The sequence below is a fragment of the Cantharellus anzutake genome, assembly GCF_015039405.1.
Source record: "Cantharellus anzutake strain C23 chromosome Unknown EI90scaffold_38, whole genome shotgun sequence".
In the NCBI taxonomy this organism is placed as follows: domain Eukaryota; kingdom Fungi; phylum Basidiomycota; class Agaricomycetes; order Cantharellales; family Hydnaceae; genus Cantharellus; species Cantharellus anzutake.
In genome coordinates, this window is record NW_024066988.1 from 362,424 (window position 1) to 377,422 (window position 14,999).

A 14,999-nucleotide genomic window follows, 5' to 3' on the forward strand; every position below is an offset into this window, starting at 1 on the left:
AGCAGGCGCTCCACCCATGAGTCATTGAGTCCGAAGTTGGACAAGCAATTACTCAAACAACCAGGCTAAGGTCACCAGGCACTGGATTCCAGTATACTGATTTTCCTCAGAATTCCTGGTAGCTGGGGAGCGTTCTACGACACCATGCGACACGCAGATTGAAGCATAATTGTGGGGAAACGCCGCGGCCTCTGGTCTCTACAACAATGTTACACAAAAAGTCCGGCTTGCGGAGACGACGCGGTTAAGATGGCCTTGCCTAAGAAGGCATTAACGCGTTCGTTCTGCTTACATCATCCGCTTCATCAGCCCTGGGGCCTTTTCAACCCCCCTGGCAGGAAATGCCTCGCACTTCAACACAACGGAGCTCAATTCAGAGTCGGGTTGGAGTGGGTGGGATTGGCCAATGTTGCCAATTTCTACGACCTGCAGCATCAATACAGCCAAACATTCGCCTGATGAACATGACTGTAACTATACTAACATCAAGGACTCAGCAGGCGTCACCGTGTGTGCAGGGGTTTGTCCAAGCCGTCCTATGGGGGTTTAATAAATACCGCTTAGTAACTACAAAACACTTGTGGAGTGCTTTCCCTGTTTCGGGTTCTGGGAGCCTCGCCACAACACGTCCCTTACCAGTACCTGATGGGCTGTCCCTCTCCAGCTCGAATGTGTAATAACTGCGACATAGGCAATGGCTTCTCGCTTGTTCGGATCGGCTACACATCCGGATCCTGCATCTCTCTCCCTGCGCTGATTTGGCACCATAATTCTGGGAGAGCTTCTGACCGACTCCGCCGACCTAAGGGGAGAAAACGATTTCACCCTGCTTAGATTCCGAACGCGATTTTGTACCTGTCCACGAGTATTCTATCATACTTCCTATTATATAGGGGAAGTGAATGGCTAAACTGGCTGGTGTCCTTTCCGAACGAAGGGCTGGGAATGGATACCCATGCGACCCCCCGGTCCTGACCGTAGAGTTGGATCCGAATATTAGCAGTTTCGAATGTCGCCAGAAACCTCTACCCGCAGCGCAACGCTTTGAAGGCGTTTGATCCTGCTTAGCTTGTTCGCCTGTGCTCCGCCGATGCACACTCTGATCCTGGCTCTCGATACCATGGTCCGCTTACCTACTGCCTATAGTCACGATTCCTTCTTTGTGCAGGACTACACCACGCCGAAGCCAGGCGTTGCGTAGAGCATTCCTTCGATTTCTTTTCTATATCAAATTCTTCTGCTGGAGCATTTCCCCGAATTGAGTCGCTCCACCCATTTTATAAGGATCTCACGTTGGCACTAGTAGAATATCGGGTATGCGGTCTGGCCCAAACAGCACCCCCGAGTTGGCCAGAAGTCCGATATATATTTAGCTCAGGAAGACTGCCATTTCGGACGGTTATCGCTTTTTTTCGGTCAAACTCAGTGTCCATGACCAAGGGCCAATGTGTGCCATCTGTATTTCAATTTTCTTGACGCAACCTCTAGCTGATGGAACTGTAGACCAGAGGAATCAGGCGTCATTTCTGGCCTTTCGTCCTTTGGCCACTGCACGTTGGACCTTTGCGAGCAAATTAGTTGACCAGCACTGCATCCACGTCGATGAGTCCTGCTCCTCTTTCGTACAGTCAGTTCGGTCTAGCTCGTCCTATTCTTGTGCTTTCGGCCGATTAATCCCCCGATCGATTGTATTCGTATTTCGTTGTGTGCTTCCGCTACCGCCCCTGCACTCAAGGAATGTCCGCAGCGCACCGTTCTAGCCATCCCTGTCCCATGGTCATTAGCTTGACCTTCCAATTGGCACTATTCCCCAAATCCTCGTTCCTTCCAATGTACCTCTCGCCCGGTACTGTTTGAGGAAACGCACTGATCAAGTTCCACCCCCAGTGTTCCACGTTCACATCTTGGTATGAACATGCTTGTGGTCCAAAGCCCCTCCAACCTAGATCAAGATCAGAAGCCAACTCCATAGTCATATCAAGGAGATCCCTAGCACCATCCCAGGAGGCATCAATAATTTAAAAAAAGGAAACTCCCCCATTGTCCTAGTCCTACTCCGTACCCTTAGGTAGAAATCAAGTACTTGCTCACCAGACCCCTCACGCCTTCATTTAGGGGGATCCGGGCCTAAGTATGCGCAAGGCGTACCAAATTAGCGACGATCTCCTTACCTACCGCTTAGAAGTTTCCATGGTGTGGGCGCATATCAATCGCCGCCACTTTGTTCCGTCCACAAAATCTCCCAGTCAGAAGTTTCTGGGCTCCAAGGACAATACCACTGGTAGCTATATCGTTGTGCTCGGCTCACAGGGGGTGCGTCATGGGACATAACAGTGATCTCTATTCGTTGTCGCGTTCAGTGAGGCGAGCTTTCCGGACTTGGCAGTTGAACTAGGGACCGCTCATTAAATCATACTGTCCCCGCTAAGAATGATGGTCCTTAGTTCAACTAGTGCAGGTTGAATGAAAGGCTGGACGGACCAATCGAGTAGCTTCGTAAGTTGGAAACTGGGCCACGACCTTTTCAGGCACGGCAGGCCGACACGTGGATTGTAGCTGAGTCGCCATGATCCTTGCGAGTTAGCTGTTTCCTGTAGCGCGAGTATCCAGTGGTTCTCTCTTGGGCTTCCAACTATTCACCTGTTCTTCCTGCAGGCGAGTGAGAGAGTGGGAGAAATCTCATCTGGCCGTGAGGCTTCTGATCGGTCATCTTTGTGCGTTCATTTTCGATGCACTCGTCCAAGAGTGATAGAGTCCTAAACGCATCCTTGATATTGCCGCCCCTGCACGTCATTCAATGCGTATACCATGGCTTACACCACTTTTTCGTCATCAGAATGAAGCACCAGGCCGGAGGAACGAGATTGAAAGGGGCTCAGCTGTCGCCTAATAATTGTTCGATGCGGAGTTATATATATTTCGGGTCTTCCTTCATCAGAAACTTCGGGTGATTATCGGTGCTCGCTTAAGACACTGCGCTGGCAGGGGATTTCCTACCTGATGATGTGCGATCGGTATGTGTGGGTTGATCGTTGATGACCAGGTCGAGAGTGCCTCAACAGGCATGAGCAGAGTGATCGGTGTACCCCGCTGGCTGTGCTTCGAGTGATCACAGCGCAGGCATCTTTCGACCCCAGTTAACCTGGATGTCGCGATTTTCCACCACATCCCCCACATTCACAGCGTTCTCGAACTCCTCGCTGAATGCCCATCAAAAACTGTAAGAAGAAAAGGCGAACGGGGTTGGCACGCAAACGCGGAGCGGGCCCAAGTGCCACTTAGAACGTGAAGTATGTTGCGACGTTCCAAGTTCTGCCCGGGGGATGGGACAGCCAGAGAACCTGTGTTTGTTAGGTCATCTTTTGCCCTTGGGATTCAGTATCTCAGGTACGGCCCATAATATCCATCACCTGTATCCAACACTGATCCCTGCAAGTGCCAGCAGACAGCTTTCCGACGTGCAGTCTTGAATTCAATCGCACGAGGGACTATGGAAACAATTGATCAAATCCATTTTGTGGTCCGTGGTCAGACAGATCGCCACATTATCTGTATTCGCTAGTAGTGCTCGCAATGGGCGCGAAAGTAGGCTAGGCCTTTCACCGGTGAGTAACTTGAGCTACATGTAGCACACATTATAAATACCTTCGAGGTAGGCACCCGTGCGCCCTTAGCACGCTCCAACGCCCCCTGACCCCTGAGTTCACTATAAAGGTTAGCCTCACTCTCAGACGAAGCGCGCGAAAAGAAACTTCTAGACCGTAGTTCGACGGGAGAACTAGGAGAGGAGTGCAGGACCTTGCATAGCATACGACCATTTCCGTATTCAATGGGGCACCAATCTCTTTTTGTTCGCGTGGCAGCATTTTTGGGTGGAAAGGCCGATAGGGTACAACGTGCCACACCCATCGCCCCATCGATTGTGCAGGATTTAATTGTAGCATCGTCCACCATTGCATGGCAGTAATTAACTAGCGTCCCGTCGTAGGGATTGATCGTTGCAGTTTGTAATTGTCCAGCTTCACGAACGCGCGAATTTGTTTTCGACAAACATAGAAAGATTATTGTACCAGAATTGATGTTGCGAATGGATGTCAGATTTGACAATGATGGATGACGTTGCATGCCATTCATGACATAGTTGCAGCTGGACGCGGCTTCAGGTGGCTTGCAGGCTGGTTTCCGTGCTGCGAGTTTCCAGCAGCGCCTCGACGCGCTGCGGGTCTACCGGCGAGTCCCGTTATCATTCCATCTTGCTGATCACCAACATTCCTGCAGGTACGCCTGGTAAGCAGGTTGCCGCCAATTTCTGGCGGTCGACTAGAACATCCTTACGTAGCACACACAAACCAGAGCGCCAGTTCTAGCGCAGTGCTGAACAATCAATAAATCTCATGGTGACAGGTATAAACATTGGTTAGACCTAACCCAAATTTGACGTCAGAATAAAAAAGCCCAACGATTGCACTCTCTTCATGAGTTCTAGGGGTGAGCTGGCAGTGAATGTGTGCCCCTGGTTTTGGAAGCTGGCGGAGAGGGGCGTGGCAATTAGATGTCTATTCAATGATTGTCATTCTGCTTTCTGCATCCCAGCTGTGTCGAGCTGTGAAGTGCAATCATAACGAGATGTTATTTCAGGATAGGGTCACTGGATCGTGATGGGAACCCTTACTTCAGTATTGAGGTTTCTATCGTTCCCTGACGATATTTGAGTACGAGCTGGTATTATCTGCGCGGAACTTTCCTGGCTTGCCAACGGTGACGGTGATCGCGAGGTTCGGTTTAAAGTTCGTTCAGATTGATGGATAACAAAGGGAGGTTCACCACCTCTGGAAATGCTCGTGGTTGCGAATGCCACGCTTTTCGGCCCTGCCTCTTGCGCCGCACCAGTAGCAGGGGGTGAAGGAGAACGAGATGCGAGGTGGTTGCCATCCGAGGAGGCCTTGAGCATCTTTGGGGGGTCGGATATCACTGGGCTGATACTCTCTGCGTTGGTCGCGGTTACGTCTTGCGAATAGTTAGGGGAAGTAGGCAACCGGTCCTGAACAAAGTTCAGCCAATCTGGCTGCTGTGGCGATACTAACGTAGTATCGTTTCGGAGTGCAGTCCTCCTGTTAGCCCACTCAGCTACCGAGAGAGCGGGGATCGATAGACCATCTGACAATATGGCTTTAGATCTCTCGCGTGGACCAAGGCAATATCAAGGCACCCACGAATAAAAATAGAGCCTAAGATGGTGAAAGCGATGATAGGATGCATGACCACTGAAATTAGTTCCGCTTGAGTCGTTGGGTGCCCCTCCGGAACCGGTAAATGTTCCAACGCCAGGGTAGAGATAAAAACAGCACCCTATCGCAAGTTTCTACGTCAGCTCTTACGCACCGCCAATTGAATAGCTTACGATGCCCATAGGCCCGAACCAACCGGCAAACAGCGCCTCCTTCCATGTGTGGATGTCAGGGATAGTTTTATAGAGCAAGAGCATGGGGGGTATCCTCCTCACAAAGAGGGTCAAGAAAAAGAACGCTGACAAGCGACCGGGAGTTATATGGAATTCTGGCATGTTCATTGACGGAAACCTAATCCACCCCCCAACAAACACAAAAACTGCACAGTTCAAGAGAAGCTAGGGAAGTCAAATGTAAATATTGGGATTCTTGAGCATAAGTGCGCACATATCCAAGACTAGGATAACACGGACCTCAAGAATGTGGGCAAATACTATCGTCTCCTCAGTCTGCTCGTGAAAGTGGCCATCCCACGAGACTGTACAGCCTAGGAGGTGCGTCCATATTCAACATTCCGCTTAGCAGTCGTAAGAGGAAGCCACTCACCGGCAGCAAATGCAGCCAACAAATCATCATTCCCCATGAGAGTCACGGCGCCAATAGTAAACAAGGCCAGAGACAAGAACTGAATCACGTATGAGTCCCGCCCTACGTATTTCCACTTCTCCAGAAACTTTGTGAGAACAGAGAAAATGAATCCCAAAGCCATGCCTATCGCTACCCCGAGCACGACTTGGTATAGAATTGCAATGCAAATGAAGTCCCTCACAGCTTCGCCTGTAGTTTTATCCAAGGTCAAATACAGGGGGAGCCACAGAAACGGATATGCGAGGCCATCCTACGAAGATTAATTAATGGGAATAGGCGTACGAACTTTTCGAATGGCTTACATTTGCAGCAGACTCGGCTGCCAGGAGATGCCGAAGGTGGCTGGGAACCTGAGAGGAGAGAATTGGTACGAAAGACAACGGATCGCTTAAGAAAGCTCACATTCTTTTCAGAATAACGCCCTCCTACCACTGCGGCCGCCAAAATTGGGTCTGTAGGTGTCAAGCAGGCAGAAATAACCAGGGCAGATTGATAGGTAAGCTCGGGGAAAAGGGCCACGATCAGGCCTTACCACAGAGACCAAGCATGAGAGATGAGATACATATAGTGTGATTTCGGAGTTCTCACCTGCAGATATGAACCATCCCCAGGCCATCACAGGAACAACGGTGTAAACTAGACTTTTCCAGTGCCGAATCATATATCCCCGCGGCAGTTCTTGAGAGAAGTGGAGATCAAAACAGATATATCACTGACGCATTGCTTACTCACCGGCACCGATGGCAAACACACCGCAGGCTAGGACGACACGAGTGACCTCCAAAGTGATATCGTTTGCCGCTTTACCCGACACGTTTCCCCAGCTTCGGGGCGTAAAAATACTAGCCCCGGAAGGACCTTTGAACCACTAGCGCCTTTAGAAGAAAGCAGGAAGCAGTGTCTGCGCCGGACTCACCCACGATAATTCCGAACAGTGTCGCAGGGATGACCTTCGATTTTGGCCTCAGATACGGCCCAAACAAGAGGGGAGAAGCGGGCAATCACCTCTCCTATATAGAGCTTTTCCTTGGCGAGATTGCTAAACATCGAGAACTACAAGCCATGAAGCCGGATTGCTATCAGTGAAGCTACACCAGCACGTGGAACAGCCGTGGTGCAAAAAAAGTCACTCACAATAACGACGAAACCACCGATACAAGTATATGCAAGGTGCGTGGGATTCACATCGGTAGGATTGAACCACATCGTATGTGAGGAGATCGATGTGCTCTGGAGATGGAATGGAATTTGGCGTCAAACTTTCTTGGCGGTCTCTTAAAAATAGCCGGTAAGACGCAGAAACTAATCTAATGCTCCGATATTATCACCACAAACTTGGATCGGATAGAGGCTGACGAGGAAAATCTACGGCCGTGCCTCAATCTAGGTGACCGTGATCTTGGCGGGAAACGGCCGAAAAGGACCCTGTCGAGTTTGGAAGAATGTAGCGGGGGCGCAATCCGCATATAAGAATACGGAGACCGAGTTACAAGTGAGAAGACACAGAAAAGCTGCACAATGATACGTGAGGCAGGAGAAGCCGCGCCAGGATACACGAGGCAGAAGAAAACATGAAGTAGAAGTCACACAATGATACATGAGGTAGGAAAACGGGGCGGAGGAGGGAAGGGCTTGCGAACGAGAGGAGACAAGGGCTTCGTGAGGCGTAGGAATCATGGAGGACAATGGAAGAACAAAAGGGAAAAAATAATACCTTTGGGAGAAACGGCGGAAAGCCAGCTGCGATTTAGGCAACAACTTGGACATCGAATGAGTCTAAGAAGATCAGCTTTTGCTGACCTCACTCACTGAACAGGGATAGCAGGCGGGGGAAAACAGTGGAAGGTAGAAGCGCAGCGACCATGCCTCCGGCAAATATTATAAGTAATGATAAACGCGCAGCAGTGTTTTAAAATCTCAAATATCTCCTGAGCTCGTACCTAGCCGTTCTTTCAGAGATCCCATCGACATAATTAGAGCGAGGATCGTTTAATAATATTGGTAATGTGTGGTTCCTTCGATTTCAGCGGAGGCAAATTCCGTCTCGTCTCTGTCCTTCTGCGAAGCCGAGACACACCTCGCGACCAGCCGATGTTCAATACAAATGGTTTGCTAGACTAATAGGTTGGTGATCACATATGCCGACCGGTCCTGGAATTGCAAGTGGCCCCATCGTTTTTCCGTCATCCATTTGTCCCCTTTACACGCCCGCGGCAGGATAATTCCGCTGGTTCTTCTCTATCACACCCTCAGCCTCGCTCGCTACTATGTCTCGCTTCACCCGCTCTTCTATACTGATAGGAAACAGCGTGCCCACACACTTACACACGTACCCAGGTGCCACTCTTGAGTCTCGTAAGCCGCCATACCGCGTGGCGAGTGCAGTCGCCTTGCTGCCTGTGAGCACCGGACTCACCGCTGCCTGCCAATGAGATCTTTCTTCATGCTTGTGAATAGATCTTACTGTCTGTCTCTGCCGGCCTGTCTCTCATTTTCGCGGCCCGGTATCACTCATTTCATTTGGTGTCTTCGCTGTTTCCCCTGTCATCTCCCTTCTTAACGTCCTGTCTAACGTTTGCTTGTCCCACATTCTCCTGTATGCATGGTGGTAAGGAGTCATCGCATTACTTGACGATCGTGCGTCAGGCCAATCTTGTGCTGTGCCCAGTAGGATGCCTTCTTTACTTTCGGTAGCTCGCTCCTAATCCACTCTTTGCTTCGTTTCCGACTTAAACCCACGCTGTTACCGGTGTGCGGGTGAAAAGTGGATTCACCCACCAGATGGGACCCTTCGTTTGTGGGTCTTAGGGTTAACTTCCGTTATACAACCGTACCCAGAGGCGCATGTTCTTTCTTCATGCTACTAAGTGAGGATTAGAAAGAATCCTTTAATTTTGCCAATGAAATGGCATAGTTCAACCATAGTGTGAACGACCTGCTACAGGGGCTGTGGTATCTTACATCTACTGTGTTTTACCATTACGATATTGCTATGGGGACGCATGCGCCCTGCCTTCCCACTCTCATCAATCGTCCTTTACCTCTAATCCAATACACATAATTTATCCGGGTGTTGCTCTATTTTCCGTCTCGGCGATGGCACATATTTACCGATCCTGCATCTCCAATCCTCAACTGTGATTGGTTCTCTTGCATCCCCCAGATGTAATAGATACAATAAACCCGGCCAGCATCCTCATAATGCGTGACTAACGGGCCGTCCGTAAAGGAAAAATATGGGGGCAGGAATGATATAGGAGATATTTCACGTAGAAATGACGCCACATTCTTGCTGCCAAAATGAATCAAGGCAACGCGCCGTGAATGGGTAAAGCCTGCAGAGGAAATTCTAGAGGGAAGTGTTGGGGAAGTAGCAGCTAATAGGGCACGATCCTGGTGCCACACATCGACACCATGAGGCCAACCCAGAGATGGAGACAGACAATGAAAAGAATCTCAGCGCAGACCCTCGCAAGGCCATCTTCAGAAAAGCGCCGGTAAGTGCCCCTACTGTCGATAGACCATATCAGATGTCTTTTAGTCATCAGTAATTAGTACGCGTTGACGCCACCCTCTGGTAAAGGTAAGCAAGGTGTGATAACAAAGTGGCGCTAAAAGACTTCCCACGCTTCAAAAGCCAGTGCCCACGAACCCATCTGAGAACAAAGTTAAGCGCTGTCATATCCAACCCATGAAGAATCTAAAACCTCATCCGATGTCAAGCGGAGCGATGCTCGATCATTAAGTTGGGCACTGCTAACGTAATTAAGAAATTCAACTGTAGGCAATCAGCTCCACACGTCGTGTGATTCGTTCGTTTTTGGAGAAGGACGATAAATTATTCCAGGGTCCAGCGATTATCTTACACCTACCGGGTGGCTGATTTGAGAAGTGCATCGATATTTGCTTCGTCTACCTCAACGCCTTGAGCGGGGAGCTGCATAAGCAACATGTTAGAAAAGAGCACCCTGGCTGTCACTTTCGTCGTCGTAGCATCAGCAGTTATGTTTGGAGCGCGAATGCATACGTACTTTATTGGAGATCAGCAGTTCCTACCTAAATCGCTGATAAAAAGCCACATAAATATATAGGGAGATCCTGGGATAACAACCCCTTTCTGAGTCTTCAACCAACGCCACTCAATTTTTTTTGCCGGCGAGCAATCCTCTACTGATGAGACTCCAGAATCTTCCAGTTTGTATCACTAGCCGCGGTGTAGGTCGTCCTACAGAAACTTGAGTGTTTGTTCTCAGTGCATTCGGCCGTCATCTCAGGATCCTGCTGCCCTAGCAGTAAAACCCCTGAAAGGGAAAACCTTGAAATATCCACGAACTGGTCTCAAATGCCAAAAGCAGGGGCCAGCGACGAGTCCTGACACGAGCAGAGCTGCCACTACTATGGCGGATATCAAGATCTTATCCTCCGAAGTGCAAGTGTCACGCCAGTTTGTTCTCTCCATGAGTGAACCTCTGCGTGCATCCTCTCCCCAATCTCCAAGGTCAGTGCAGCCGCCTTGCATGAAGTTCGTAGCTGATTACGTTCCAAATATTCGTCAACGACAGGTCCGCTGAGGAAGTGGCAACTCTACCACCTGACATTAGTCCTTTTGGTTTAGTTGTCCATGTGGGGGTTGGCCCACCAGGAGGCATCAAGGTTGCAAGTCGTGCTCGAAAACCCGGCTACACTCAGCATGACGTTGATGTCATACTGGCTCCTTACGATCATCATGAAATACATCCCAGCCTTCGACCCTGCATACCGAATCCCAATCCAGCATCTCTCCACCCGCTGAAACCTTGTACGTGCCTAGCTGTTTGGGCTGGATAGCTGGTTGGTGTCCGGTGGAATGTTGATCTTTCCCTTGTCCTAGACGCCGGCATGACTCCGGCACCTATCAGTGTCCGTCTCCTACGGACAGTGAAATGGCCGAAGAGGGATGCTTTGGAGGATCCGTTAAATGTTGAGGAGCTCATAAGACTCGTAAAGGAACAAGGCGTCAAGGTTAGTCGGTTGCCTGCCATATCGTATTCATGCCAGCCTTATTGTTTTGCCATCGTTAGGACATCGAGCACTCATCCGATGCAGGAATGCTCTTGGGCGAATTAATGTACTACTGTCCCATTTCCTTTTCCCATCGAAAAAAGAATCCAGTGCAAGTCTCGTACGAACATGGAGACGGAGGTCCCAACTTCCAAGGACCACCTCGCTCCCAGGCGCAAGGAAATACAAAAGTGCTCTTCATACGTGTCCCCCCAATTGGACAACCCCAGTGTATCGAAGAAATGACTTTTGCCATTGAGGAAATAATAAAAGTCGTATGCTGGGGGATGAACAGCAATTGACGTCGTTGTTCTACGCATGGTGACTCATCCAAAGGTAGGCAGTAGCCCTCCTTCGCTCTTAGCGTGTAACGGTGTTGCGGTCGTCATTTGGACATTATTACGAGAGTTATTTGGGTCATCATTCTGAATGAGCCTTGGAAGCCCTCGAGATAACAGCTTCCTGTGATATTCATCATCTTGCGCTTGCTGCCAGATGTTGACTGCGCACTTTGATTGCAGCAGGAATCTGAGCCCTTCCACAGTGCCGCAACCCCACCAAAAGCAAATGCTGAATGGACTATCTGGGAAGATTGAGGTGCCACCATAGCTGACCTTGAGCATTACTTGAGCATCGCACCGCACTAAAGCAGGGGTGGGCACCGCTGCATCCGCAAGGAAGAACAACGTTCCCCAGGCTTTACGTTGCTTTGGATATCAAGTCTCGGATCAATTGCGTGCAAGAAGCCGACTGTCTCCATGTTCGTTCCCCTGCTTGGCGGTTCGATCGACAAGCCGACCGAAAAACGGATGGAGCCGGAGTTTGGCAGTCACCATGGGATCTGCCTATCTCACGACTCCGTTTCTAGATCGACTCCAACTTCTGTGTAGAGATTCTACGAAGTCATAGAAGCTACATACAGATGGCTTAGAGCGCAAGGCTCTGTTCGACTGACTGAATAAAGAACTCGGAAATTTCCGGCTAACTCCGCTGAACATAAGTATCCCCGTTACAATATTTATTTGGTACGATCCTAACCGAAGATAAACATACTCGAAGGCAGCAAAAAGGACCACTGCTGCGCTGATCTGCGAGATCCAATTTGCTCAGTCATGACTTATAACCGATGATAGCTTTCGCCGTAGACCACTATACTTGGCTTACAAATTTCGCTCTTTTCCCCTCCCCTGATCGTCTGTCTGTCCTTCACATCGTGATTTCATGCTTTCCTATCTTCGCATTCCACTGAGCCACATATCTTCTAAAGTTATGCCTCACTCCACATACCATTCTCCACCATTTGGCCAGCCGTTCTGCGCTTTGTCCTTCCAGACATTGAATGGATGGTGGGAGACCAGTGTGTCGTTGTGCATGACCTCATAAGCATTACTTCCACACCTTCCCTTTCTTCTGCTCCTGGTCCTAACTAAGATGGCTTTCGCCATACACAGTTCAGACATACTGAATCGTTCATTTCCAATATTGCGTATGTGTGATCCATTCGATCTTAAGTCTAGACTTCGTGCACGTGGTGGAGATGCATCTGAGCCATCGGCACCGAGCAAGAACACTACTAATGTGTTCCGACTCATGACTATCTTCCTCCAGTGGTTTGCTTTCGATTCTGGGCTCATTTCTGTTACCTTTACCTGTTGGCTTGGCAATCTGCAACCGTGTGTGTAGTGTAGTACTTTACTGTTAGAAAGTGGAGCTTTGGAATGGTGTTGCCACCGTGGTGCCAAACTCCTTCCACCACTTCCTCCCTTGCTTCCCTCATTAGCTTCTTTCGTCGCTATTTCGCCTACTAATGCTGGCAATGCCTCTCGCGCACTGAACCATTCATTCAATCTGCATTCAGGCCATCCTGTTAACTGGTTTTTGTATGATCCTTTCGGAGCTACTGCCACTGTTTTACAGTCCAACGTGCCCTCAGGGACAATGGAAGCTATTCACCTTGAACTTCTGTCCAATAATTTCAAAGATTTCGAGACTTCAACCCCGCCTTCGCAACGTTTTGATGTAAATACGGGATCTGGGTGATTGCTGCAATCTACTATGTTGGCACAGGTGCCACTCATGATCCCTGCTCTATGTATGTCCAGCGTCGAGATGCCACTCCAATCCCTGCCTCTATTCTCGATACCTTATAAATGAACCACTACAGTCATTCTGTTTCCCCATGGAGATAGAATTTCGGTGCGAACGCGAGATTTGTAATGTTCATTGAACATGAGAGCGGATGACCCCATCCACATGTCTGTTTCTTGGTGCGCCAGTGGCCCTTCTTGTGGACAGTGCATTCTGCAGTTCACTGAATACTGTTGATGCACCCGTAGCGTGCAAGCCCAATTGATCTAGCCACCGGAATCCCGATGTCAAAGTCTAACGTTCGGATCACGCTCCACTTTGAACTGGACACTTCACATGCAACTATCTCAGCCTTCGCACAAAACAGATGAATCTAAAACAATGGCGTTCCAAACAACGAATCCCCGTCCCCTCCACCCCCTTGCTGCTGACCCTACCTGACACGCCCGCGGAAGAAGCGGAGGAGCAATGAATGCAGAAGGTCTCTCAAAACGTTGCCAAACGAGATGCCGAGTCGTCAGAAAGGATCCCAGAAGATCTAGATTGCCAAGGATGCGACTGTATTTACTGTGTTTTTTCGTACTACGACGACCGGTGAAAAGCAACTGTGTTGTCATGACGCCGCTTCGGCAATATGTCCCACATGCGGCGCAGACGCGCCTGCTGCGTTATTGTATTTTGTTACTTACCTGGCAGTGCGCGCGGCTTTCCCGACGTGTTACATCCGAGTACATGAGGGGTTCATCAATACATGGTAAGATTGTCTGGTGGTATGGTCGGGATGACGGGTTGTGGTGTCAGGTTTTAGTCATGTCTGGGGTGCATGTGAAAGCCTGGCGCCTAAGTTACTCTGCACTTTCCGCGTTGTTCTCCCGGTCTGTTTGTCCTGTTCTCTGCTTCCTCACGCTGCGTCGCTCTCCGGTTGCTCCTTTTGTCAAGGGCCCACGTTTTCTTGATGAAGTCTGCTAGTTTGAGGATGCCTTTGGGGTTCCCCATAAGAGTTGTGAACCTGTTCTGACGGCCGCGGCCCAGTATGTGTCTGGACTTCTTAAACTGGGGACATACCTGTAGAATGTGCTCTTTCGTTTGGTTGGCTACTCCCCATGTGCACTATTTGCTCTCCGTGTGTATTCCGAACCGGTGGTAGTACTCGCCTATGTGTGTATGGCCGGTGCGGATGGAAGGTGCTGAACGTTTTCCGGTGGGCTTGGTCGATGGTGGGATCTGATTCGCTGCGCGGAAGCCAGAGCTAGTTAGGGTGGGTGTGTTTGCACATCGTTCCTTTCATTCTTCTTCCAGTCCTGCTTGTACAGGCTTTCCACGTAGGATAGCGAGTGGTAATGGGGTTTGCCTGATCTGAAACGGACCCCGTCTTTAGCCAGTTCGTCTGCGCGTTCGTTTGCCCTGTGACCCGGGCACCAGCTTAGCGCGACTTTGAGGTCTGCTCTGTTATCGAGAAGTTTGCACACTGTCTCCCTGAATGTTTGTGTGTTCCTGGGCTTTTCCGGGCGTCCCTTGGAAGACGCGGCCGATCGCGCTCGTATTGTCAGAGTACTACGTTGGATAGCTTGTGAGTGCGTGTGTCATCTTCTATAAAGTGACGGGTCTCTTCCGCCGCTGCCCTCGGTCATCATCTCCGTGTCGAAGGCTTATAACCGCTCATCGATCCATACGATTTTTCCTGCTGAGTAGCCTACTACAAATCCAGTGTATCTCTGGCCTTCTTCCATGTACTTGGAGTCGTCCGAGTAAGCGAAGAGAAAGTCTGGATCTTCCTTGAACTCTGTCGTGAATCCCAGGTGTGCGTCTGTCCATGTTTCTTTGGCGGATTCACCTGAGTCGTTCTCTGACAGGTATATCTGAATCCGATCCTTCGATGTCGTGCTCCGAGATGTGCCATGGGGTTTCGCTGTGTGGGCGGATCCTTTCTGTATCGTGGATCATGTAGTCTGCGATCTGTGTGATACACGTTGAGAATTTATCCCTTGGGTTTGT

General features: G+C 49.7%; 6 protein-coding genes across 6 annotated transcripts; 1 reads left to right on the top strand and 5 right to left on the bottom strand.

Annotated features, from left to right (window-relative positions):
* Positions 1–3,383: 3,383 nt before the first annotated feature.
* Positions 3,384–4,325, bottom strand: EI90DRAFT_1639830 (uncharacterized protein). The gene is made up of 2 exons (XM_039051989.1): positions 3,646–4,325; positions 3,384–3,596 (listed from the first exon to the last, which is right to left on the bottom strand). The coding sequence occupies exons 1-2, from the start codon at positions 4,132–4,134 to the stop codon at positions 3,591–3,593; spliced, it is 495 nt and encodes a 164-aa protein (XP_038913841.1). The 5' UTR covers positions 4,135–4,325; the 3' UTR covers positions 3,384–3,590.
* EI90DRAFT_1639829 (uncharacterized protein) lies at positions 4,326–5,037 on the bottom strand. The gene is made up of 3 exons (XM_039051988.1): positions 4,673–5,037; positions 4,429–4,603; positions 4,326–4,374 (listed from the first exon to the last, which is right to left on the bottom strand). The coding sequence occupies exons 1-2, from the start codon at positions 4,949–4,951 to the stop codon at positions 4,571–4,573; spliced, it is 312 nt and encodes a 103-aa protein (XP_038913842.1). The 5' UTR covers positions 4,952–5,037; the 3' UTR covers positions 4,326–4,374; positions 4,429–4,570.
* A 90-nt stretch (positions 5,038–5,127) lies between these two features.
* Positions 5,128–7,082, bottom strand: EI90DRAFT_2927098 (Cation/H+ exchanger; the record flags this gene model as incomplete). Its single annotated transcript, XM_039054936.1, has 11 exons — positions 5,128–5,349; positions 5,402–5,626; positions 5,702–5,775; positions 5,835–6,126; positions 6,179–6,226; positions 6,279–6,403; positions 6,465–6,554; positions 6,609–6,734; positions 6,793–6,826; positions 6,882–6,929; positions 7,011–7,082. The coding sequence occupies 11 exons, from the start codon at positions 7,080–7,082 to the stop codon at positions 5,128–5,130; spliced, it is 1,356 nt and encodes a 451-aa protein (XP_038913843.1).
* A 2,003-nt stretch (positions 7,083–9,085) lies between these two features.
* On the bottom strand, positions 9,086–9,883 carry EI90DRAFT_3066232 (uncharacterized protein). Its single transcript, XM_039060939.1, has one exon. The coding sequence runs from the start codon at positions 9,419–9,421 to the stop codon at positions 9,254–9,256; it is 168 nt and encodes a 55-aa protein (XP_038913844.1). The 5' UTR covers positions 9,422–9,883; the 3' UTR covers positions 9,086–9,253.
* A 390-nt stretch (positions 9,884–10,273) lies between these two features.
* Positions 10,274–11,218, top strand: EI90DRAFT_3017906 (uncharacterized protein; the record flags this gene model as incomplete). The annotated part of the gene is made up of 4 exons (XM_039057160.1): positions 10,274–10,374; positions 10,439–10,674; positions 10,747–10,877; positions 10,937–11,218. 4 exons carry the CDS (start codon positions 10,274–10,276, stop codon positions 11,216–11,218), a joined length of 750 nt encoding a protein of 249 aa, XP_038913845.1.
* Positions 11,219–11,928: 710 nt separating this feature from the next.
* EI90DRAFT_3066234 (uncharacterized protein) lies at positions 11,929–13,055 on the bottom strand (the record flags this gene model as incomplete). Its single annotated transcript, XM_039060940.1, has 1 exon — positions 11,929–13,055. A coding segment is annotated over one exon (675 nt), but the record flags the coding sequence as incomplete, so codon positions are not given.
* Between the last annotated feature and the right edge of the window lie 1,944 nt (positions 13,056–14,999).